The sequence below is a fragment of the Rhinoderma darwinii genome, chromosome 4, assembly GCF_050947455.1.
Source record: "Rhinoderma darwinii isolate aRhiDar2 chromosome 4, aRhiDar2.hap1, whole genome shotgun sequence".
NCBI lineage: Eukaryota > Metazoa > Chordata > Amphibia > Anura > Rhinodermatidae > Rhinoderma > Rhinoderma darwinii.
In genome coordinates, this window is record NC_134690.1 from 358,941,166 (window position 1) to 358,962,796 (window position 21,631).

General features: G+C 39.8%; 1 protein-coding gene across 1 annotated transcript in view; it reads right to left on the reverse strand.

The window, feature by feature from the left end:
- Window positions 1-538: 538 nt before the first annotated feature.
- Window positions 539-21,631, reverse strand: part of XPO1 (exportin 1) — an 85,704-nt gene continuing 64,611 nt past the window's right edge. Inside the window, exons 9-25 of the mRNA XM_075863009.1 lie at window positions 21,070-21,189; window positions 20,845-20,973; window positions 20,548-20,706; window positions 20,185-20,382; window positions 19,910-20,048; window positions 19,456-19,637; window positions 19,179-19,335; window positions 18,921-19,084; window positions 17,880-18,014; window positions 15,593-15,776; window positions 14,762-14,868; window positions 12,977-13,171; window positions 7,453-7,621; window positions 5,941-6,075; window positions 5,108-5,267; window positions 2,111-2,207; window positions 539-1,569 (exon numbers count right to left, since the gene is read on the reverse strand). Coding sequence (XP_075719124.1) covers window positions 1,423-1,569; window positions 2,111-2,207; window positions 5,108-5,267; window positions 5,941-6,075; window positions 7,453-7,621; window positions 12,977-13,171; window positions 14,762-14,868; window positions 15,593-15,776; window positions 17,880-18,014; window positions 18,921-19,084; window positions 19,179-19,335; window positions 19,456-19,637; window positions 19,910-20,048; window positions 20,185-20,382; window positions 20,548-20,706; window positions 20,845-20,973; window positions 21,070-21,189 — 2,577 coding nt within the window. The 3' untranslated portion in view covers window positions 539-1,422. The remainder of the gene's footprint in view (window positions 1,570-2,110; window positions 2,208-5,107; window positions 5,268-5,940; window positions 6,076-7,452; window positions 7,622-12,976; window positions 13,172-14,761; window positions 14,869-15,592; window positions 15,777-17,879; window positions 18,015-18,920; window positions 19,085-19,178; window positions 19,336-19,455; window positions 19,638-19,909; window positions 20,049-20,184; window positions 20,383-20,547; window positions 20,707-20,844; window positions 20,974-21,069; window positions 21,190-21,631) is intronic.

A 21,631-nucleotide genomic window follows, 5' to 3' on the forward strand; every position in this document is an offset into this window, starting at 1 on the left:
GAAAAAGTTAAAGATAAGCTCTTCCTTTTTGCTCTATAAACAGAGGAAAGATTCACATTGAGATGCCATAAAGTTTTCTCCCGTTTTGTACTGACTGGATCAGATTCGGTTATTGGCCCTAAAATATGGCTTTTGCATGGATCTGTATTATCAGCTGAGTAAGTGTGTAAAATGGTCTATAAATCCAGACATCAATTTAAAAAAATTTAATTAAATGCATTATGAATATAAAAGTATAATTCCTTTATACCTGTATAAATAGAACATGGATTATGAGGTATTCTGGTTAATTCAAAAGTCATAGAAAAGTATTATATATAAATATATATATACACACACACACACACACACACACGATCCAGTTTCTCTCTTTTTCTTGATAAAATAGTGTAGATAAAATGTATTACCACTGCATTTGTAAGGTAAAAGGTTTCAATTGTATATGTTGCCGTTAATTTCATTAAATAAAATTACAACTCCCAAAATTGGTATATGCAGTAAATATATAGTATTTCTCGGTTTCAGAAACGACAAGAAATAAATGTAAACCAAGTTTATTTTGCTTTTTAAGTAGTAGTGTTCTTAAAGCACTACAGCATGGTAAACAATGTAAATTAGTACAAGTCATCTCAAAAGCCAGAGTTTTATGAGTTGTTAAAAAGATGCAAGCCTACTCTAACAGGATAAATATTTATTTTTTTTTTTAACCATTTCACTTCTCGTTAATGAAGGCTCACAAATGAGCAACACTCCTCATTGAGGAAAACAAAAAGCTGTTGTCGACAAAGCGACAGCACACACACAAAAACAAAAAAAATGTGTAAAAATAACTAACTGTACTGTGTTCCCATACTTTCCAAAGTTGCTTTACAATGGGATGATATGCACATGATCTTGCTGCAAAAGTCTATCCAACTTGATGTATTTAGTCTAACACACTTTAACTCAAAATAATCCTGCTCATTTTACAGAGAATGCAGCAATGCCTTACTTGTCTCCCAAAGTTGATTTTGATTTCCATGACATTCCTTCTATGCTGCATTACCCACTAGAGAGAAAACTCAATCAAAAACGTGGATATTCTATAGGGGAGAAGGAATCTTTTGCAGCAATAAACTTGTATTAAATAAATTTGACCGCCCTTAACCCCACAGCCACAAAACGGGGAGAGTAATTTTTATGTATAAAAAAAGCCTTAATTCTTTATGTCATGCAAACCTAAAGATGACCAAAGCTTTAAACAATGGAAGGATATTTCACAGAAAATCTGTTATACAAAAAACGAATAAGAAAAAAAGGGGCACTAGGTGACAATTTACAAATTGGCATCGTTTTGGTCAAGAATCAAAGTGATGTTTTCCTGAACAAAACTGATGTTCAGCAGGAGGAGGGAAAGTAACGGCATAACTTGGCTTCTAAAATCTAATCACACATTTCTTCAGGAATCTCATGTGGGTTAAGTATGCCAGGAACGGACATCTGAAGTCTGTGTTTCTCTTCTTGGGCTTGCCGAAGGGCAGTTTCCCTTTCTTCCAGAAACAGGTCGGAAGTATCTTCTCCAGCATACTCCTGTGTTGGAAATCACAAGAACATCATTCAGGTTGTAAGTGTGGATATATATCAGGATAAATTATTATAAACATAATGTGCAACTTCATATTGAATATAGAAAACCTAACAAAAAATACTTAAATCAAAACCTATATACAAACACGACAGGTTTTTAAATATATATAAAAAAATAAAAATCTTTATTTGATCATACATTATAAAATATACATAAGTGAGTTAGAGCCAACAAGAACTTCACAAAACAGGAGGTGGATGACCTGGATGTGCAGACTGTGTCAAGGGCGTATGTATGTATGTATGTATGTATGTATGTATGTATGTATGTATGTATGTACTATACAAGTGTACCTATAAAGGCACAATTATCCCCTATGTAATAGATACAAAAAAAAACAATCATCCAATACATATACAGTATAATGTTCAAAATAACCCATGCCAAGAAGGATCAGTCCCAGGACACCACCACAGACTGTAGAACCACAGACCACGAAAGGACACTGAATTCCAAGTGAGTAATCTACACAAAAGCGCTTACCTTAATTTGTACAAGAAAGTCCCTAAGGTGTTCTTTAAATGCAGGAATATCCTGATTTAAACTGAAGAGGCCAGTCACAAAAAGTTTAACTTGTGCACTAAGGAGAGAAAAATCCACATTAGCCCAATACAATTTAAATCACAATATACAATATAAAAGTATTCCAATATACATTCTTTTATATTCCTGTCCCCTCCAAGCCCCCGCCCTCCCACATTCCCATACAAGGAATAACCCAATGTAGTATCTGGGTTTACTTGTCTGTTATGTGATACGAAGCAATACCTATCCCTTAATGTTGCCTCACTGTTAGAGAATGCAGAAAATACCCCTTAGATATGGGTCTCCATTACTTTTGATCAATATTTTCAAGACAATCCCCCCCCTCTTAATGTGCATTTTAAGGTTTCCCCCAAACCTCTTTTCATAGGCTGCTCAGGTTTTGAGAGCTATTTGTGGCACGGAGGTCAGATTTGCTCTTCACACTTTACGAGTAGCTAAGACCAGTGGTGGGTTATCATCTCCTACTATGTACAATTATTTCCCTGCAGCTTAACTGGTCTATGCCCATTAGCGGCTGGATTTGAATATGAACAATGCTGCCACAGCTTTGGCAGGAGGGCCAGTGGGTTCATATGAAGACCTGATTTATTCCAATATAACCCTGGGTTTCCCTCTGCTTCTCCTTTAGAAGTGGTGGTGGTGAAGCTGGATAGATTGTTTATCGTGTGTCACTCAAAGCCCCCTCTGTGGGACAATTATACTCCCTTCTAGATATGTTTGGGGAAAATGCTGATCAACTAATTAAAGATGGCATGGGGTTTCTTTCATTTACTAATCCCAAACGCAATGTTCTCTCTGTATTTACAACGAAGGCAGTGTTTAAGCACAATTTGCCATCTTGAATCCCTCTCAATGTCTTTCCTTAGGACACCAGACTTGGCCAAGCCACTCCCGAGATGTTAGGACTTTTTGTACTAGGTTTCTAATACTCTAAGGCCTCATTCACACGGCAGGGTTTCCCGGCCGGGTGCCGGCCGTTCATAATCGGCCGGCACCCAGCTGCATTAGGAATAATAGACCCCTAATGGGGCTATTCACATGACCGATTTTTTGACGGCCGGGAAATCCGGCCGTCAAAAAATAGGACATGCTCTATCTTCGCCCGGGTACCCGGCCCCCATAGAAGTCTATGGGGCCGGGTATTACACGGCCATCACCGAAATGTGTTCCGAGTGATGGCCGGGTTTCCCGGCGCTTGCACTCTATCTCCTCCTCCTCACAGCGCAGAGTGCATGTGAGGAGGAGGAGTTGATGCCATTCTGACGAATGGCATCGCTGCACACGGTGTGGCAGGGCCGGGGTGTACAGCAGTTCGAAGGGAGCGCTGCGCTGGCTCCCGTCCCCTGCTTGTTTTCCTGGCCCGGCGACACCTTCGATGGCGCCGCTAGTAGCAGCAGCTGCTGCGGCTGCTACTACTGCAGCGACGCCACTATAGCAGAGCGGGGAGGTATCTCCCCGCTCTGCTAGCCGCACTTTAGCTCCTTGAAGGAGCGGAATCCCCGTGTTTTCGGGGATTCCGCTCCTGGACAGAGCGCTTTATGTCTCTGTCCATATCTGGGCAGTGACATCAGGGGAAACTCCTGAAGCAGAATCCCCGAACACATCGGGATTCCCCTTCAGGAGTTGCCGCTGATGTCACTGTCCGGATCTGCCCGGCACGGATGCATAACTTTATGCAAACCGGCCGGGCAAAACGGCCGAATTTACCGGCCGACACTTGGGCTCGGGAACGACCCGGTCGTGTGAATCCCGCCTTAGCCTCTTCACACAGCATTATTTTGACTAGTATATTGGGAAGCCAAAACCAGGAGTGAAATATAAACAGAAAACCGTATAATAGAAACGTTTGTAACTCTTCCGTGTTTTGACCCAATACTTGTTTTGGCTAACAAAGACAAACAAAATACTGCTGTGACAGAGTGGCTTTTGTGATAGCCTATGGGGGAGGGGGGGTGTTCACACAGCGTTATTTTGTCAGGCAGCACAAAATTGTGCTCAAAACGTCTTCAGGAATTTTTTGAAGCAGATTTTTCTTGCCTCCCATTGATTTAAATGGCAGGTCAAAGGCGGAGCGAAAGGGCATGGCACTTTTTTCCCCCGCAAGCAACCAAAAGCCGCTCGGAGGAAAAAAGAAAATTTAGTAATTTTTTTCCACTGGTAAATTTTCAGAATGGTGTGGAAGTCGGAGGATCAGCCTAATCTCACTTACTGGAAATAAATCATAAACTCTTACATTCCAATGTATAAACAGTTATATATAAGTGAGGCAACTGGCTGCTGAAGATTTTACCACTGCTGTCTGCAATAGGGAACTGGGAACAATAAGCCAGGACCCCTTTATTATTCATTTTCAGGTTTAGGGTTTAATGTGCAAATGAAGTGGCATAAATGGATCTCTACATATATTATCAAAGAATAGGTGATATGGTCCTAACTATTTAACATCCTCTACACGGTTTTCCTTATAGCTCAATAATAATGTTAGGGGTGACCTGTAGATTAGGGAGTTTTGATAGATATTGGAAAGTTTGTATGTAACTAAAGAAATCAAAAGAATTTTTGTTTCCTGTATTACTTCATTGGCATAATTAATTGGCATCGGACGGTAAACTTTTTGCATGAAAAGCTCAATAGGCTTCGTGTAAAGCTGTCCTGTAACGCTAGGACATCTACACGAGGGCAGGTTTAACAGCTCTTACTGGGGCATCAGGTAACTGCAACACAGGGTGCTCCTGAAGTTCAGATTTTTTTTTTTAAAAAGAAAAATACATTATACAGTGAAAACTCTCCAAAAGACCACCTCTTTGAGAAGCCCACCCCCTTATCCAGACCAAATTTCTTGTGAAAGATCCAGTTCCAATGTATATTATGCATAATGGAAATCTTGCTTTAGTTTCCTTGGACCACAGTAGTGTTACACATTAAATTACTTACTCTTGCAAATGAGGAAATGCAGATTTTAGAAGATTGGCCACATATTCCTGAATAAATACTTGGTTATTAGGTGGGGTTGCAGGATTCAATGGTGCATTTATCTTTCCTTCCTCTACCAAGTTAAACATGTATGCCAGAATTGAAGCATGCATTGTTAAACCTACGAAAAAATAACAGACGTTTTATTTAACGCTACAATACTTTTGCATAACAAAGTAACAGGTCTTGAAAAAAGTGAGGAATTAAAGCAAAGTATTTGAATGTTTCGTATGGCCATATTCACACATTCAGGATTTCATGAAATTTGTGGACATTCTACTTCAAATGCCAGTTAATGGGGTATTTTATACCCTAATTCACATGCAAAAGAAAAAAAAAACAAAAAACCTGTTTTGAATGATGACCGCTCTGCAGATTTTACAATCTGCAGCATGTGCTTTATTTGTATGGATTTTGGATAGAAAAGCAGCGGATTAGCTCAATTGAATTACAATGGGGTTAAACCACTGGCACATCTGTGGCAGAAATACAGGCATCGGCCTCTTATTTCTGCCATTTATGGAAAATCCTGAGCGTGTGAACATAGCCTAACTTTTCAGTACTACATGCTGAACACCAAGACCATTTGCACTGCAATGTACATTACATAAACATGCAGCTACAACTAGGGATTTAATGGTAACTGAAGATCTCACTTGGCAGCAGGAAACTTCAAATCATTCCATTCCAGACTCTGCAGTCATGCTAATGGTGGTAAGTCTTGCAATGGCACACACACACACTTCTAATTTGAATGTAAGGTAAAAGCATACAAATGTACATAAAATACTTACCAGCTGTATGAGAGGTATCGGTCACGACAGAAAAGATGTGCTGTAATATATCGCAGAAGTATGTTTGATAGAAACTCTGTGCCGCAGCTTCCTCCTGAGCAACATTCTGCAGTAAAGTGTAAAGGATCTGTAATCCTGAAAATGACAATGACTAAGTAAGAAAAATATCCAATTGTTTAATGCGTACCTAACTTTTCAGAATAAGTTGGTGTGTTTACATGAGGAATAACACTATTTATGGCCATTATAGGACTTATGTGCCATTATTTAGCTCGGATTCCCAGCAGTCTGAACTAGTGGTTGGAGCCCAACGGTTATCATGTCTTCTATACACTGCACAGAGATAGAAAAGGAGAATCCTGCTCTCCTATCACATATACTGAAGCTGCAGCCACATAGAGATTATACAGCAGTAATCCAGTACTGGGGTGACAGAAATCTTACCAACAGTCTGTCTTGCTCTGCTCCCTCCCTCTACATTGATTTGTATGCAGCATGTCTGTTGCTGACTCACTCTGCTCCCTCCTCCTGTTCCCCCTCCCCTCTCCATAAACTTGCATGGACAGGCAGTGAAGTCACACTCCCATCTCACCTTCTGCAGCCAGGGAAAAACTTTGCTTGACAGAGGGGATGGACAGCAAATTACAAGAAGGGAAACAGGTGGCAGTAATTTCATACAACATTTGCATGGATAAAACAACTACATTTCATCGATAGTCTCCAAGTACATGATTCTCTACGGGACTGAGATTATTGAGCGCTGTACTCTGATATTTCCGTCATTCCCAAACTGAATATATGGAGCAGTAGTTTGCTCCCGTGGTTCCAGTCAAACTGGTGACATGGATCTCTCGTTCTCATGATTGCTGGGTGGTGCCAGTGGTCAGACCCGCAGCAACCTACATTTATCAACTATCCTGTAGATAGGTGAAATATTTCTCATGGGACAACCCCTTTGATAAGGAATTTCAACAACACAAGAAAGTAGACGTTTGAAGAATTCAGGTTCAAAAGAAAATAATGTAAATGCAGGCAGCACAATTCTTCATCAATCTATCACAAATATGGGTATAAGTCAATGCCCCTTTCCAGAATGCCTTTTTAGGACAGTTCATACCTACACTTGTGACTTGAAAGCTTATCCAGCTGGAATTAGAAACAATGAAGGTCTTGAATTAACAAAATAGTATCAATCTAAAAATGTCACTTTGTCTAATTATTATGCAACATAAAAACTGTATAAAAAGCAACTGCCGAGTCAAGATCAGGTAAAATATTAAGGGCATATTCACATGTCGCAATACTGTGATTTTTGCCAGAATTTATATCAAATTAGTTGCAAAAACTGGGATAGGACCACGATGTGTAAACAGACCCTAAAAGTGATCCGGTGGTCTAGAGATCATTGTTACAGAACTTGCAGAGGTGTTGTGTTGGAAGCCACAATAAAACCACTTATGCTAAAAGAAGACTAAAGAGTGAGAGGAGAGGTTTGATGTGATCTTTACATACCTGTGTCTGCAACGTTTCGCATTGTGTGTTTGAAAGCCCAGATTATGGAGTCCAAAACCAGCTTAAACTGTGCTGGGGGAATGGCCAAGAATGCAGGGAAACAATGCGAATTTACAGCTTGTAAGAGCAAGAAGAAGTTTGTCCGGTGATCTGGATATTCCTCAAAGTCCTGGACAGAATATATAAAAAAAATATATGATAATTTAAAGTTCTGTTCGCTTTTGCGCTAGCATTTCCATTATTCTGTTCCTTCATAGAAACAGAACAACGAAAATAATGGAAGCGCTAGATCAGTCACATGACAGTATTCAAAGATGGAAACTAGTCTAACTATGCATTATATGTACACATGCAAAATGTGGCTATTCTCCAGGACATTTTTCATCTAGGCACAAATCACAAAGCATTTTTTTCCTGCCGATTTTGACACTGAAACCGCTTTGGAATCAGAGGCAAAATAATTCCCCAAACTTCCCTTTATTTATTTCAATAAGTGTTCCTTTTTGCAGGTGGTTTTGATCCGCTGATGAAGAAAAAATAAATAAAGCGCCATGCCCTATCTTGGGGCGGATTGCGCTTGTGAATTTTATTGAAGGCAATGGGGAGGCGGAAAAATATGCATAGTCCGTTCGGAGCAATTTTTGACGCAGTTTTTAAATGAATTTAAAAAAAAATCAAAACCCGCATTAAGTTTTTGTGTCTGACAAAAGGATTTTCAGATTTCATTTAAATGAATCTTAAATTACTATATAAATCAAATTCTTATATTTAGATTTTTCAAGATATTAGTTTGCTATGAGTGAATGACACCTTGATTTATCTTTCAGTAAATACTTGTATGGCACATGAAAAGTGGATTTTTTTTCACTACACACAATTCATGGGAGACAAGGGCAGAACGTAGGCATATGAGGGTTAAAAAAAAAAAAAAAAGAAGGTTGTAATCCCTCCTACAATATATTTCTCATTCAGTCTTTCCGGTAAGCACTGACTAAAAGTGTGCAAAGAAGGCATCCGCCTTGCATCCCTGAAGCGCAGAAGCCTGATGGCACTCAGCCCAGGAAACTACAACTACACTAGTGGAGTGAGCCAAAATCCCAAAGAGGGGGGTTCCCTTCCAATGACCTGGTAGGCCTCACCAATAGCAAAGAGAATCGAGCAGGCGAGTGTAGCCTTAGAGGCCGTCAGACCCTTCCATGGAGTGTCTGGGACGATAAACAAAGAATCCGACCTGCGGAAAGAAGCAGTGAGGGAGATTTAAACCTGCAATGTGTAAAAAACATCCAGGTTGTGAAGAAAACGCTCCCTCAGACGAACTGGACTCAGACAAAAAGACAGTAGTGCAATATCTCCATTTAGGTGAAAGAAGGCGTTCACCTTGGACAAGGAGGGAGGGGGCTGTAAAGAGAACCACCTTATCCTGATTAAGAGCCAAGAACAGGTTTTTACAACTACCGGGAAAACCAAAATTTCAGGAGAGAAGGTGCAGAGAGATCTCTGGTAGAGGCTCAAATGAAGCAAATTATAAAACATCCAGAACCAAGTTGGCAGTCCCATGGAGGATCCCGGGATCAATAAGGGGGCAGAGTGAGCAACCCTCTGCAAAATAAAGTTGGATCAGATTTAGAGGTCAATGGACAAGAGAATTGTGGAAATCCCTTTGGCCTTAATCTATCTGCGAAGCCAGGGCAGAAGAGGGAATAGGTACAAGAGACTGAAGCAAACCCACAAAGGCACTAGGGCGTCGAGGCATACGCCTCGGACTCCAAGCTTGGTTGAATGAGCAAGGGGGACCTTGTGATTAAATTTGCACACCACCAAGTCCATGTTCAGCATGGCTCACCTGGAGCAAATCTGGTTGAAAACCAGGTGAGAGAGAGAGACTACACTCAGTCGACCCTTGGTAGCCTGGAAGGTCGAAGGAAGGTCTGTTCTTCAAGATTGCTGTCTGGTGGACAAAGGAGCGGTGAACCGACGAAACGGCGTAAAAACCAGTACTTCTGGCGTAAGTGACAGCTCTTTCTGCCTGTAGCTCGAGATGATCGACTCCTGCGAATGGAAGAACAGTTTAAGGGTTGTTTAGAAGCTGTGTCTATAGATCAGCACTTGAGCCAAGCCATTCTTTCGGATGGCGATGATGGAAGCAATAGCATGGGCTACTAGTTGTCCAACATCCAGAGATGCTTCACACAGAAATTTTGTCGCGCTAGACAGTTGGTGAGAGTTCCACCAGTTCCTCCTGAAAGAATGCCATGGCGGAGTGGTCTGGTCCACTCGTTGGAAGCCCTGCTGTTTCAAGCGAAAGCAAAATTTGGGCACAGGGTGAAGCCTGCAGCCTCAAAGGAATACCTAGGGATGGAATAAGAACAAAACTTGACAGCAGTCCAGTGGATAGATGATGCATCCACCATCGGTATGATGGTTGTCCTGGCCAAGCAGGAGACAAGGGGGTCCACCACTGTTGATTTAGACCATTCTGAAGAGACGTCCTCCGGAAAGGGATACAGAACAGTTTAGGTTGGCGGAAGAATTATTCTGGTGAAAGAAGGTTTCACCTCAAAGAGACTGTTCCACATCCAGCTCTGATTAGGAATCAAAAACCTCTCCTTCTGACAAAGCCTCTCTGGGGGGGATGGGACATAGGGGGGTAGCTGCAGCTCAAATTTGGCCCCTACATCACTAGGCGTGGGCAAAACTGCGGCGTGGCAGAGACGCTTAGTTAGGGGGCCGGCATGTATTGCACAGAGAAGTAGGTTGACCACATGAAAACCTGGCACTGTATTTAGTGCAGGCGTAAAAACCAGTAATGGTTGGTGGGGAGGTGGGTCTCCTTACCCCTCTGCTCCAGGTCCATTTTTGTTGCTCCCAATTTAGAGACCAGCAAGGGCATTCCCTCAGGTGAGGCGGGACACAGATGGGAAGCCGTAGAAAAGAGGTGCCCCTGAGGCTGGTGGGCGACAGAGGAGCTTATGCTCTTGTCTTCATTGGCAGGCGGACAGCAGCGCAGTGGGGTTGACACTGAGCCCACCTTCCCACCTAAAGTGGAAAAAAATAAACAAACATAAAAAAACCCTGACAATCTGCTGAACCAGCAGGAACATCTGACTCCTATGGACAGAGCAAACACTGAATAAGCCCAGTGTCTGTTGGTGGGGTATATCCTGTAGGACAGGCTAGCACTTTTAAATCTTCGTGTCAGGCCTCCTAGTGACAAAAATAATATACCCATGGTCTGTCCTCTCAATGATCCGAACGAGAACAAAATATTCTAGATCATACTTTTAGAACTCTACGTTTTGCCATTCCTCTTATGTTTAACAGCTATTTAAACATTTGAAGTAAAATTTTTATTTTACAAAACAGCTTTGATTTAACAGCTTTTACATAGGTTTTTATTAAAAACATTTTTTACTTTAAGATACAGCTTTTATGTATCCAGTATACATAGACGGCAAGATACAGATTCTAAGCTGAACACGTCAGGTCTGCAGGCCTCAGTGAGCACTGGTCCTGCGTGTCAGACACGCACGATCCACCGGTTATCGCTCACATAAGTTCATGAAACTAGATGTGATAGATCGTTGGATCCAACCAGTGCCCACCGAAGCAGTCAGTCCTGCAGACGTGATTCGGCCCAGACCGCAAGATAGAGCGAGCGAGATATATTGCTGTATCTCTAGATCGATATAGATGATATCTCCATCTCATAGAAGCTTTATCTCTAAATGTTAAAAACAATAGTTTTTTTTTTTTTTTTTACTAAAAACCTATTTAAAAGTTGCTCAAAATCACATTATATACTGGTTATAAAACCAACTTCAAAAAGGTTTACATAGCCTTTGTCAGTATGTGTAATACCCAGTTGTCAATGTATTCATAAATTTTAGAATGAACAGAGAAACGGCACAACGTAGTTTTAAGTGACCTAGAACTATTTTACGGGGAATACAAAGACATGTCAGGAGACCGATCCTCTAACCCCTTAATATCGAAGGTATTTGAAAACTTTAATGACCCAGCAATTTAAAGTTTCCATCGCCGCATTGAAAGATCTATAAAACTTTTTTTTTATGTTTCTGTCGACAGACGTATAAGGACTTGTTTTTTGCGTGACAAGTTGTATTTTTAAAATAGCACCATTTTGGGGTACTTCTAATTTATTGCTTAACTTTTATGAACTTATTTGGTGGGGTAATTGTGAAAAACGCCTGAAATTTCACCACTCGTGTCTGAGGGTATGTACGCACGACTTATGTTCGGCCGAAAAATCGGAAGCAGACATCAAACATCTGCCCATGTAAATACGGTGTTCTGTTCCAGTGGGGTGTTTTTTTACATGGCCGTTGCGAAAAGGTCCACGTAAAAGAAACCTCCGCAAAAAAATGCATGTCACTTCGAGCCGTTTTGGGAGCAGTTCTTCGTTGACTATTGAAAAACCGCTCCAAAAACGTCCGGAAAAAATGCAAGTTGCCCAAAAAAAACCTTCTGAAAACCAGGAGTTGTTTTCCTTTGAAAACTCCGTATTTTCAAATGTTTTTTTTAGTAAGCGCGTGCATATACCCTTAAATTTACACCGATTACCGTGTTGCCCAAATAACTTTATTTAGCAGGTCGTTACGATTGCGCCAACAGCAAATTTATCTCTTTTTTTTACACAGTAAACGCTTTCTAAATGTTTTTGTGTCGCCATATCAGAAGAAAAATAGTTATGGCTCTGAAGACCGCTGTATGAGGGCTTTTTTTGCGTGACTACTTGTAGTTTTTATTGGTACTATTTTGGAGTACATGCGACTTTTTGATCACTTATCAAATTGTTTTGAAAGCACGATTCACAGAAAATAGCAATTCTGGCATGTATTTTATTTTTCACGCCGTTCACCGTGCGGGTTAAATAATGCAATAGTTTTATAGTTGGGGTCGTTACAGACGGGGGGAGGGGGGTTATCAAATATGTAACTTATTTCATAAGAATTTTTGTAAGGGGAAAAAGTGGGTTTTCAATGTATTTTTTTTTACGTGGAACTTCTTTTTTTGGTTCATTATAAAACGTTATTACATTTTTTTTTAGTCCCACTGGGGGACTTTACTATGCGATCTTTTGATCGCTTTATAATACACTGCAATACTTCTGTATTGCAGTGTATTATGCCTGTCGAGGTAAGCGGGTGTGCCGGTGGGGTGAGGGGAAACCCCTTCGCACAAAAAACACTCCAATGCAGCGGTCGCCATGGACTGCCACATCCGAGGGGTTAAATATGATCGGAGACCACTGGTAGTGGTCTCTGATCGTTGCCCTGAAGCTCAAAGCTGATAGCAACAGCCTGGGCTTCAGGAGCACTCTGCCCGATGCGGGAACATTTTTGAAGTGCCGACGTGAAAAGGCTATGTGCCGGTTGTTAAGGCAAGAGTGGTAATAACTAGCTTGGCAAGCTCATTTAGTAACAAAAAAAAAACAAAACACCAGTTACATAAAAAGAAACATAGCTGTTGAAAAAAAAACAAAAAAGAAACAAACTTTATTTACCTTGTTGATCATATTTAACGTGCATTCAAAAACAGCGTCAAATATTTGAGGTATTTCAGCTGTAATATGGCCTCCGAGCTTGTTTACAATAGTAGCCATTGTGCTAAGTACTTCAGGCTCCCTGGCAGCAGGAACATTTCTCTGGTAATCAATAAGAACAGCATCCAACAAAGGGGGGACAAAGTTTTCTCCAACCTTAGTACAAGAAAAAAACAAAACAAAAAACCCCCACACATTTAAAAACAGTTCAGTTTGACAGAAATTCTTGCCTACTGAAATAATGAAAATGGTTATGCTAAATCATTAGTGAAACATTGTATAGTGCATTATCTCTGAAACAGTTTACTTCTACAAATAGAAGGGAGAGCAACTTTTCATGCAAACCGGGTGGATTGAGTAAGACAAATCTATACTTGTGTATTCTTTTCAGGGTGCCCATATACACATTGTGCTCGTACACCATGTTCAAGCCGTGCAGTCAAAGACCCCATGACAACGCCGCTGCTCATATGGGCAACCTTAGGACACGGGAGGTGTGTATGTGTTTGGGGAGGGGGTTATATCAAGCCTGTCATAGGACACATCAATTTACAGGATGGAAAATGGAGCTAACGTATTAAGATAAAATACATCATATACATTTGTCGCAACATGCTAGGCATGTAAAGCACTTTTCTCTGTTAAAGAGTCACTGTCACCTCTCCCGACACATCTTTTAGTAACTACTTCCCATAAAACAATTCTGGAATACATTTTCTTACAACTCTGCGTTGTGCCATTCCTCTATTATTCCTCCTAGAAATGTATTAAAATGACAACTGGGTGTTACCATTTAACTTGTCAAAGTGGTGTGTCCCGACATAGTCAGAATGTCAGCAGTAATGGGAGAGTGTCAATATGTGTAACGACACCCAGTTTTCAATTTATTCATAAATTTCTAGCAGGTATAAAAGAAGCACGACAACGCAGAAATCGAAGAAAAGATGCCCCAGAATTGTTATTTCATGGGCAAAACAATTATTTACGAAAACAGACATTGAGGAGATGACCGGTACTCTTCAAGCAACGTCGTGGCTGGTGTACATGAACATTAATATGTTGAAGAAATAAATAAAATAAGTCTGCTTAGCCATTTCCCTATTTCTCTCTAAAAGGGAGTATAAAATGAATATATTTAGCGCAGTATTTATTCTATTGTTTAGCGCAATTTGTGACTAGCAATGACCCCCATAGTATCAATGAGCATGCTCTCAGAAGCTTTAGTAGACTTTAACCAATTTGATTACATGAAACACGTCTGAGGTTATAACAAAAGTAAACAGTGTAAGGCTTTGCTCACATCTGCGTTGGGGTCCCGTTCTGACGTTCCGTCTGAGGTTTCCGTCAGAACGGGACCCTGAGCAGACACAAACGGACACTGATGGAAACCGGAGGTTTCCTTTCCATCACCATTGATATCAATGGTGACGGATCCGGTGCCCATGGTTTCCGTTTGTGTCTGTTGTGCACCGGACTCGTCGCTTTGCCAGAAGCAATAGCGTAGTCGACTATTGCTTTTGCTTCCGGCAAAACGACGGGTCCGGTGCACAACACAAACGGAAACCACGGGCACGTGCTCAGTCACTATTGAAATCAATGGTGATAAAAACAGAAACATCTGGTTTCCGTCTGTGTCCATTTGTGTCTGCTCAGGGTCCCGTTGCGACGGAATGTCAGAACGGAACCCCAACGCAGATGTGAACGAAGCCTTGTGGGTGCACGACACATGGAAATATAAACACTTACCATTTGGGGGTCATTCGACCTGCTCACCCAGCCAGAAATCAGTTTTAAAGTTTCTTTTTTAACTGTTCTCATACTGCGTATCAAAGGTTGCTTTGTGACCATTTCACCTGCAACAAAAGAATTTTTTATTTTTTTTTAATTAAACGCAAAAAGGATGATCTCCATTTCTAATGTGTTAGGTTGGGTTCACATCAGCGTCGTGCTTCCGTTCGACCTTTCCATCAGAGGAACCGATGAACGGAAAGCTAAACTGAAACCATAGCTTTTCGTTTGCATTACCATTGATTTCAATGCTAATGCTTCTGTTGCAATTTGATTGCGTTCCGTAAGGTTTCCTTTTTTTTTTTTTTTTAACCGGCAACAATAGCGCATATGACTACACTATTGTTTCCGTAGAAAACAAACATTATGTAACGGAAACCAATTGCAACGGATGCATTCCTATTGGAATCAATGGTAATGCAAACGGAAGCTATGGTTTCCGTTCATCGGACGGAAAGGTCGAACGAAACCCATGAACGGAAGCCCGACACTATTGTGAACAGACCCTTAGGCCAAGTTCACACAAAGTGGCGTGAAACAGCCTCCAAAATCCACATGTGTTACATGAAGATTTTGGTGAAGGGTAAATTCGCTCAATTTCTGCAACAGATTGGGCATGCTGCGGATCTGAAAATCAGCAGCATGCCTAGAAACCACTATGGTTTGTTAAAACCCATTCACTTAATTGTAATGTCTTTTGTTGCAGAATTTTTGTGGATTCCGCAACAAATGCGCGATGTGTGAACATAGTCTTGGATTCCCATCAGATTAAAAATTGATCATGCTTACCATTTGCTTGAATAGCTGCAGAAATATTTTCACTTAGGCACTTGTACACATTTAACATATCCAAGTAAATTCTTCCAAGTTGAATAACAAAAGGGTGACCGACTGCTTTACATGCCCTTACATTTGTTTTTAAAATGCTGCCAAGTTGTTTTACGGTTTCTGGATCTTTCAAGATATCAACATTCTATGAAAAAATAAAATAAAAATTAGTTGCGGACTTTAGGGCTTCCACAATTTGTTCAATGAAAATGACAACACAAACTAGTAAGAGTACTCACACGGTGCGATTTTGTGAGCAAGCGGCCAAAAACTGGACCGAAAAACGCATGCGGTTTTACGGTGATGTGTGCTAACCGCAAAATAGCAGTAAAAACACATGCATTTCTCAGTGCGGGTTTCAGTCGCGCAGAAAACACGCGCACTGTGTGAATACACACTAAGCCCAAACGCACACAATGCGTATTACGTGCGGATTTGCCACGCAGATTTCCTGCAGCAAATCCACAGCTCAATACAGTACCAGCAAAGTAAATGAGTTCAAATAAGCTCATCTAAACGTTGCAGAATGTTTCCGCACGTAAAGTGACCTGCGGTGCGTATTTTAAAATCAGCCGTTTCCGTCTAAGAATTGGATCGGGCAAGTTTATAAAAACGCACCAAAATTCGCAACATAAAATCAGCGCCTGTTTCCGCATCAAAATGCAAATGACGCACCATTAAAATTACCTGTGGTTTTGATGCAGATTTTCTGCACCAAATTACGCAGCGTGTGCACGTAGCCTAAGAGATGGCAATGCTAAAGATGGAATTGTTAAAAAGTATAATTAAAAATTAGCAAAGTTGTGGCGTTTTTTCCCCCGCGTTGTAGATGCCTTGAGTCTAAATCCACACATACAGCATTTTGCCATGGCGGTTTTTGATGCGTCCAGACGTTACATTGTCTATAGTGAAATATAAAATGCAGTACATACAACTGAATTTTGGTTTGTGGCGCTTCCATTGATTTTTTTTGTCAGTGGTGTTCTTATTCAAAAAAAACACAGCATGCTCTGGGTGTGGCATTTTTATCATAAGGTTCTCTATAGAACATTAAAAACAAATTGGAAATAAAGTATGTACAAATGTAAAAAAAAAAACGCCAAAAACCGGCATAAAAAAATGCGGTTACATGTTAAGCATTAAACCCTTGAATTTAAAGAGGACAGCGTCATACATTAGACATTACACCGCCAAAAGTGAAAAGAAAGTCACCTCCCATTTGGCAAGTTTAGCCAAATTAGCATATTTAGAAAAATGCACATAAAACTTTGCAAATAAGTTTTTGAAAACCGCCTTGAAAAAATAAAATAAAAAACACTATCAGTGTAATAGCGCCTAGTTAGGAGATAGGGAATTAATAAACTAGTGACAGATCCTCTTTAACCGCTTTACAAGTGACTGATATACAAGTCACGAGTGGGTGGCTAGTTCGCGCATCGTGACTGATCTATTCATATTCGATATATTGGAGCCAGCGCTGGGTTACTTTGGCAGGCGAGGAAATAAAGGCCCACCTACCCCTTAAAAAAAAAAAAGGAAAACACCACACATGCTGGTGGGCTTGCATTTTTTTTTGCATCAACACCAAATCTAATTTTTAATAAAAACAAATCAATATTATATGTACTCGAAAATGGTACCACAAACTAAAACACCATGCAAACAACCCATCATATGGCTATATCTGCGGGGGAGAAAAAAAAAAAGTTATGGCTCAGATTGAAGAGACCAAACTGACTTTTCTATAACGGAGCAAAAGTACTAAAGCCCCCCCCCCAAAACACACCAAGTTATAAACAATTAGATTTATGCAAATGACTGTTAAGACAACTGGGCGTGTTTTTACTTTACCAATTGGGCGTTGTACAGAGAAGTGTATGACGCTGACCAATCAGTGACCAAATCAGCGTCATACACATCTCATTGTTTCAGTGTGATTGTGCAGTGAAAGAAGCTGGGCTGGAACAATGAGAAGTGTGTGACGCTGATCGGTCACTGATTGGTCAGCGTCATAGACTCCTCTGTACAACGCCCAGTTGGTAAAAAGTAAAAACACACCCGGTTGTCTATTAAGAAAGTCATTAGCATAAATCTAAAATTGTTTATAACTTGGTCAAAAACGTTTTTTTCAAAATAAAAACCATTGTTATCTACATTACAGCGCCGATCACATTATGTAGGAGACAGGGCACTTATAATCTGGTGACAGAGCCTCTTTAAATGAAAATGTAACAGTTGCATTACCTACCTTAGTGGCTTGTTGAATAATACTATCCCACACTTGATTTGGAAGCAACATATATTTCTCTATCAAATGTTCTTGTACAGGTTGATCTGTCTGAGCTCCGATCATGTATCCAACTGCTTCATAAAATGTGTGAACCTGAAAATTTTATTTTTCAAAAAGCATTCAATTAGTAACTATACATTAAACATCTTAGAGCCTAATAATAGGGTACACCTAAACTTTGGTAGTTAAAATTTGAAAATCTACCTATCGAGAGACAGCTGTAGTTCACTGACTTGCATGCAACTCAATGTATTCCAATGGACTGCAGTTGTAGCTCAATTAAAATGGGAAAATCTCACTACAAAAAGTCTGTCTGTAACTCTGGTCTAAAGAGAACCTTTCAACACACCTTACCGATTGTCTAAGAGGGATCATCTCACTAGCACACTGAAACCTTGCATGCAAAACAGATGGTCAGCCAGTAAGTTGACCGCTTGGTAAGGGAGTAAGAATGCACCATTTGGCACAAAACACACCCTTGCCTGTTGCCACCCCTATGGCTAGTGCACCCATTAAAATAGTGCTTTTAAAGAGTCTTATAGACGTCCCAATGATAGCGAATAGATAAGACGCGCTAATACTAACCAGCAGTGAACCTTAAGATAGGCCATTATTATTATATAGCTGGGGGTCCGACTCAGCACCCCCGCCAATCAGCTGTTTCAACTGCTCTGGCACTCAAGCAATCGTTGCAGCCTCTTTGTTTAAATCGGGTTTAGCCAGGTTCGTACTTGCACATATTACTTGGCTTTCGGCTGTCCATGGTATTGCAGCGTTATCCCCTTCACTTTACTTTGACAACACTAAATACCATGCACAGTAGGAAAATAAACTCTTTAAAGTATCAACTCGTTTTGGCTTAACAAAAAACTGGTACAACCGATAAAATTTGACCCTACACAACATACACCACACACATTGAAAGCATACATTGAAATGCCACTATGGATTAAAATCTAACAAGAATAAACCCAAAAATGTTAAAAAGAAAAAGCTTACCTGTTGTGGTTGAAGGTCACATATTATAGTATTAATATTATTTAAAATTTCATCTATGAAAGGCATCACTTCCCCAACTTGCACTTGAACAAAATGCCTACGACATTTTTGAGCTATCTTAATAAAAGTATCACATGCCATATCCTGCACACCATCATGGGTCTCTGAAAAAAAATATTGTACCCAATTAGTACATACATTTCAGAAACTGCAAAAAGTCCACAAAAAAAATGAAATAAAAAAAAACCCATCACATACCATGCATAAATTCAAAAAGCTTGTTCACAACGGTCTTCAGAAATTTCCAATGGGCTCTTAAAAATCTGGGATACTGGCCAACAATATACATTATATTAGATGCAATTATGGCTTTATTGTCTTTCCCACGCTTCTGCTCACAGAGACCAAGAAGATCCTACGACAAAAAAAATGTAAAAAAAAATTTAGGGAACATATTGTAGTACGGACCTAAACTAATGACATCAGAAAATGTTGGGGCAAATCAGATATCGGACTGCTACTAAAACAAACACACTTTTATAACTGTAACAAGAAACCGCTTCTCATCCTCTTCATGCATGGCTCCACTAATTGAACCAATGGCCCAACACAAGGTATTCAGATTTTTCCAGGACCATTCTGATCCATTAACTTGATTGTGCAGTTTCTCAGTCATAATTCTTTCAGTATCTGCGTAATCCAAATGTGTAAGGTACACTGAAAAGAAAAAACAAATTCTCATTAAGGTCAGGACAGCACATCAACTCGTTCAGTAGAACCCGTGGTTTGCAACGGAGGTTACAATACTTTGGGGAATTCAATGCAGAGACAAATCGAAATTCTACAACTAATATGTGTGTGTGAACCTAGCCTTATAGCTACTCAATCACCACTGCAAAATTAAAACGATACATACGAATTCTCCAGTGTAAAAGGAAAATATAATTCATAAATGGCTCGAGCAGGTGAAAAAAAAAAAAAAAAGTTACCTAAGGTTTCTCTCATGTTCTTATACAAGTTGATAGAATCGGTGTCCTTCATAAATTCTCGAACCACTTCCCCCTGATCATTTTCTACGACAAGAACTTCCTCTGGTTTAGCCATTCGACTGACCATTAGCAAACGCACCTAAGAATAAAAAATGATCGCCATTTCAGAAACTTTCGTCACAATGACTATGCAAGCAGCTGAAGATGTAGATTTAATGTAGTTTAGCAAAAAAATTACCGCGTATTGAGCATAGCATTTTTTGATTGGCGTATACCTTTGACAAAACTGGCAAATACAGCTGTCTTCTTGGCGGGACATCAAAATGTTGACTGCCAGAAAGTAATGGTGACGTTGAAGTTGAAAACGGACTCTCCCTGTACAATTCAGCAGCGAGATGGTTCCAATATTCGAGACATATTTTGAAGATTTCAGTTTCTTCTACTTCAGACACCAATAACATGTAATGAAGAGCCTGAATATGGTCAGAAATTTTTTTTTAATAAAAATAACGAAACATACAAGACAATCGCCAAAACAATGATTGTGTAATGCAAGTGGGCTTTTGATTAACAACGTTGTACTTCATGAAGGAAATGTCATGTGACGCTAAATATTCCCATGGGCAATGTAAACCAACCTCCATCAGCGTTTCCCTCAAGTTGAGCCTCTTTTCTATGAGTTGTCCATGCTCTTTAAGGAAAGTACACAGGAACAAGCTGAGATTCTGAATGAAATTCTGCTCATCATCTTTTCCATTGGAATAAGCAAGACGGATATTTGTATTTAATGGCAACATCTAATTGAGGGGAAATAAATAAAATTGTAAAATCCATGAGCTCTCTGAAAAACTAGAATGTGTATACATTTTATTTAGGTTTTTGAATTGGAGAAAAAAAACAAAAAACAAAACACTAACAAAATAAATATATCTTACCTGTTTAAGTTGCATCATCGTCAGTGTGAAGAGAGTCACAAATTGTTCTTCATATTGGCTGACACTAACACCAGCTATTTCAGTTAGACACTTTAAAGATACATTTCTGAACATTGGAACATTTAGAAACTACAAAAAAAAATAAAAAAAATAATGTTAGCCGATTTCTTCAACATGGAGCTTACACAAGCCCCCGCTATTTTAACATAACATATATCCAAGTACCTTATATATTAATGTGCTAATCAACTTGGTCTCAAATATGTAACCGAGTGGTATCCAGTTAAGAAATCGCAGAAGTGTTTCCAAGGTTGCGTGAACAAGTGGAGCATTTTGTGAGTTTTCCTTTAGGTAAAAAATAAAAATGAAACTTTTATTAAAAAAAAAATATAGCTTTAAGTATAATATAGTCAAACATTATGGCAGCATGGATTTTTCTCCCAAAGTCTGTTATAGTATTTTGACAACTTGCCCACCAATGACATAAGATTGATTGAAAGATCTGCTATAAGAACACCAGGAGCACCGGTACATGAGTCCTAGAACCATATGACATGGATGGCTCAAAATATCATTCTACTATATAGAATTTATTTATTTTGCAAATAACTTTGTAAATATTCCTTCTATTAAGGAAGATTTTTGCTAAAATGTGTAGTCCAAATATCAGTGGAGAAGATATTTTAGGGTTTAATCTGTCAGCATGTCTACTCAGGGGACCACTATTATAAAAAGGTGTAAGGCCTCATGCACGGGCCGTGATTTTCGGGTCGGACGTCCGCAGAGT